Source organism: Colobus angolensis, unplaced genomic scaffold, assembly GCF_000951035.1.
Source record: "Colobus angolensis palliatus isolate OR3802 unplaced genomic scaffold, Cang.pa_1.0 Scaffold392, whole genome shotgun sequence".
Lineage (NCBI taxonomy): Eukaryota > Metazoa > Chordata > Mammalia > Primates > Cercopithecidae > Colobus > Colobus angolensis.
This window is the reverse complement of record NW_012117288.1, coordinates 273,435-276,548: the sequence shown is the minus strand read 5'-3', so window position 1 is coordinate 276,548 and position 3,114 is coordinate 273,435. Positions and strand designations below refer to the sequence as shown.

At 37.2% G+C, this 3,114-nt stretch overlaps 1 protein-coding gene across 5 annotated transcripts in view; it reads right to left on the bottom strand.

Moving 5' to 3' along the window:
• PRPSAP2 (phosphoribosyl pyrophosphate synthetase-associated protein 2) overlaps window positions 1–3,114 on the bottom strand; it is a 72,222-nt gene that overhangs the window by 37,668 nt on the left and 31,440 nt on the right. For all 5 annotated transcript variants that reach the window (XM_011955001.1, XM_011954999.1, XM_011954997.1 and 2 more), the window contains one exon: window positions 1,351–1,406. In XM_011955001.1, coding sequence (XP_011810391.1) covers window positions 1,351–1,406 — 56 coding nt within the window. The remainder of the gene's footprint in view (window positions 1–1,350; window positions 1,407–3,114) is intronic.

Genomic DNA, 3,114 nt, shown 5'->3' with positions numbered 1-3,114 from the left:
TATATATATATATATATAATATACACACACACACACATATACATGTATATACATATATACATATATATGTACCTATATATACATACACATATATATGTATATACTCAACAGGCTGAGGCAGAAGGATTGATTGAGCCCAAGAGTTTGAGCCCAGCCTGGGCAACATAGTGAGACCCTGTCTCATTAAAAAAAAAAAAAGATACTCAACATCATCAATCATTAGGGAAAATGCAAATGAAAACCACAATAAAGTACCATTTCACACCCACTAGGATGATTATAATGAAAAACATCAGAGAATTAAGTGTCGGTGAGGATGTAGAGAAGTTGGAACCCTCACACTCTGCTGGTGGGAATGTAAAATGGGCAGCTGCAGTGGAAAAGAGACTCAAAACATAAACGAAACTGCCATATGACCCAGCAATTCCAATCCTAATATATATCCACAAGAAATGAAAAATGAAAATTTATGCCCACACAAAAACTAATCCATGAATGATCATAGGAGTATTATTCATAATAGTCAAAAGGTAAAAAAAAAAAAAAAGTAAGTGTCCATCAACAGATGAATGGATAAACAAACTAGCATACACATACAATGCAACATTACTCAGAAATCAAAAGGACTGAGGTACTGGCCAAGCGCGGTGGCTCATGCCTATAATCCCAGCACTTTGGGAAGCTAAGGTGGGTGGGTGGATCGTTTGAGCCTCAGTAGTTCAAGACTGGCCTGGATAACATGGCGAAACTCTGTTTCTACTATTAAAAATAAAAATAAATATAAGGTCTGGTGTGGTGGCTCATGCCTGTAATCCCAGCACTATGGGAGGCTGAGGCGGGTGGATCACCTGAAGTCAGGAGTTTGAGACCAGCCTGACCAACATGGTGAAACCCCATCTCTACTAAAAATACAAACATTAGCCAGGCATGGTGGTGCATGCCTGTAATCCCAGCTACTTGGGAGGCTGAGGCAGGAGAATCACTTGAACCTGGGAGGTGGAGGTTGTGGTGAGCCGAGATCACGTCACTGCACTCCAGCTTTTGAGAGCAAAACTGCATCTCAAAAGATAAATAAAAATAATAAAAAGAAATAAAAGAAAGTGTAAGTAGAAGATAACTTAAGAAATATGTCTGGCAATCATAGAGTGGGATTGGAAAAAAAAAGAGAGTAAATTAAAATGTTTACTTAATAAATGGAGTTGACAGAACAATCTCAAAATATCAGTCCATGGAAGAAAAATAAGAGATATCACTGGGAACCACTGAAGTTCAAATTAGAATGCCTGGAACTCATCAGGGATACAATCCTTAGAAGTAGATCCAGAAAGAGGTTGTGAGATTCCCACTTACCTCTTCGCCGATGCTGGAGACTTGGCCACGATTACTGCATTCCTGTAATCTGGGATCTGTGACAGACAAGAAGTAAGATATTACTGCATGTCAACAAAAAGGAAAATTCCAACAGACCCAAAAATGCTTGGTTAGTTGAAAGTTTTCTAAAAAAAGAAAAAGTTCAAAGTAAAATTCTTCTTTGGAAAATGAAGAAAGGAACCTGTCTACGAAAAAATATTACTAATGTGTGAGCCACACAGACTTCTTTTAGGAAAAAAGTAGGGATAATTGGTGATTAGCTCATATCTCTGCCAGCAAATACTAATAATGCAGTATAAAGATGTTTCTGTATATCTAGTCAACAAGATTCCTAATTACATGTAATTTCAAAGTACAAGGATATCCAATTCAATCTGAGTACAAGCTGACTGTCAAATTCCAAATTAGTGCAGTCCAAACAAATGGCTGTTTAACATATCGCAGTCATAACATGTTGAAGCAACCAATTTGTTAAAGGATAATCAGCCCAGCACTATTTTAAAAAAATATATTAACTATATTCTCCTTGTTTTTTTTCAATTACACCAATGAATTTTAATATGAGCAGTTAATAACATCTAGCACCATATATAAAACAATGCCTACCACATAACAAGCACTAAATAATAACTACTTAGCAAATGAACAAAAAAATAATTAATTTGAATAATCTAGTACACTTGCAGCCAGCAATAATCACATGTTTCAGCTGTGTCTACAGGAAAGCCTAATTTATCCAACACTCTCAGGAAGTAAGACAGTAAAATATATTTCCATTTGGGCACTTTCATTATTTTTGCTGGCAGTCTTTCCAAACTTTTTTATGTACTTCCTTGTCTCATCAAACATTACCAAACCCAGCCAAGAAAAGATAGAACCAAGAAAACAGTTAATAACAATTAAAGGACCTAAAAGAAAGGACTCTAACAAAAACAAGTCTATTGTCTCTACAGAGGTTAAAACGGGAAATTATATACAACAAGAAAGAACAAGTTATTATGAAAAAGAACCACAAATAAATCTAGGAGGAGGAAGTTATTATAGTCTAAAGAAACCCAGTAGCTGGCTGGCTTAACAGTAGAATAAACACAACTTTAAGAACAAACCAGGGAAGACCAAGCCAAGGAATTTCCCCAGAATGCTATATATAAGTATGCCAAAAGTAAAACAAGTTTTTAAAAGTTATAGAGACTAGATCCAAAATTTTCAGGACTTACAGTTCCCAAAGGAAAATAATAAAAGAAATAGAAGGGATGAAATACTTAACAGATTAAAAAAAAATTCCCAAAGATGGCCAGGCATGGTGGCTCATGCCCATAATCCCAGCACTTTGGGAGGCCAAGGCGGGCAGAACATCTGAGCCAAGACCAGCATGGCCAGCATGGTGAAACCCCCTTGCTACTAAAAATGCAAAAAAAAATTAGCCAGGAGTGGTGGTCCACACTTGTAATCCAGCTACTCAGGAGGCTGAGGCAGGAGAATCGTTTGAACCATTTAAAATGTCTCCAGAAAGAATTACTATGATTCTTTTCATTAAATTTTTCACTAAAATGAAAAATTATCAAGTCAGGTGTGGTGGCTCACACTTTCAATCCCAACACTCTGGGAGGCTGAGGTGGGTGGATGACCTGAGGTCGGGAGTTCAAGACCAGCCTGACTAACATGGAGAAACCCCCTCTCTACTACAAATACAAAACTAGCCGGGCATGGTGGCCCATGCCTGTAATCCCAGCTACTTGGGAG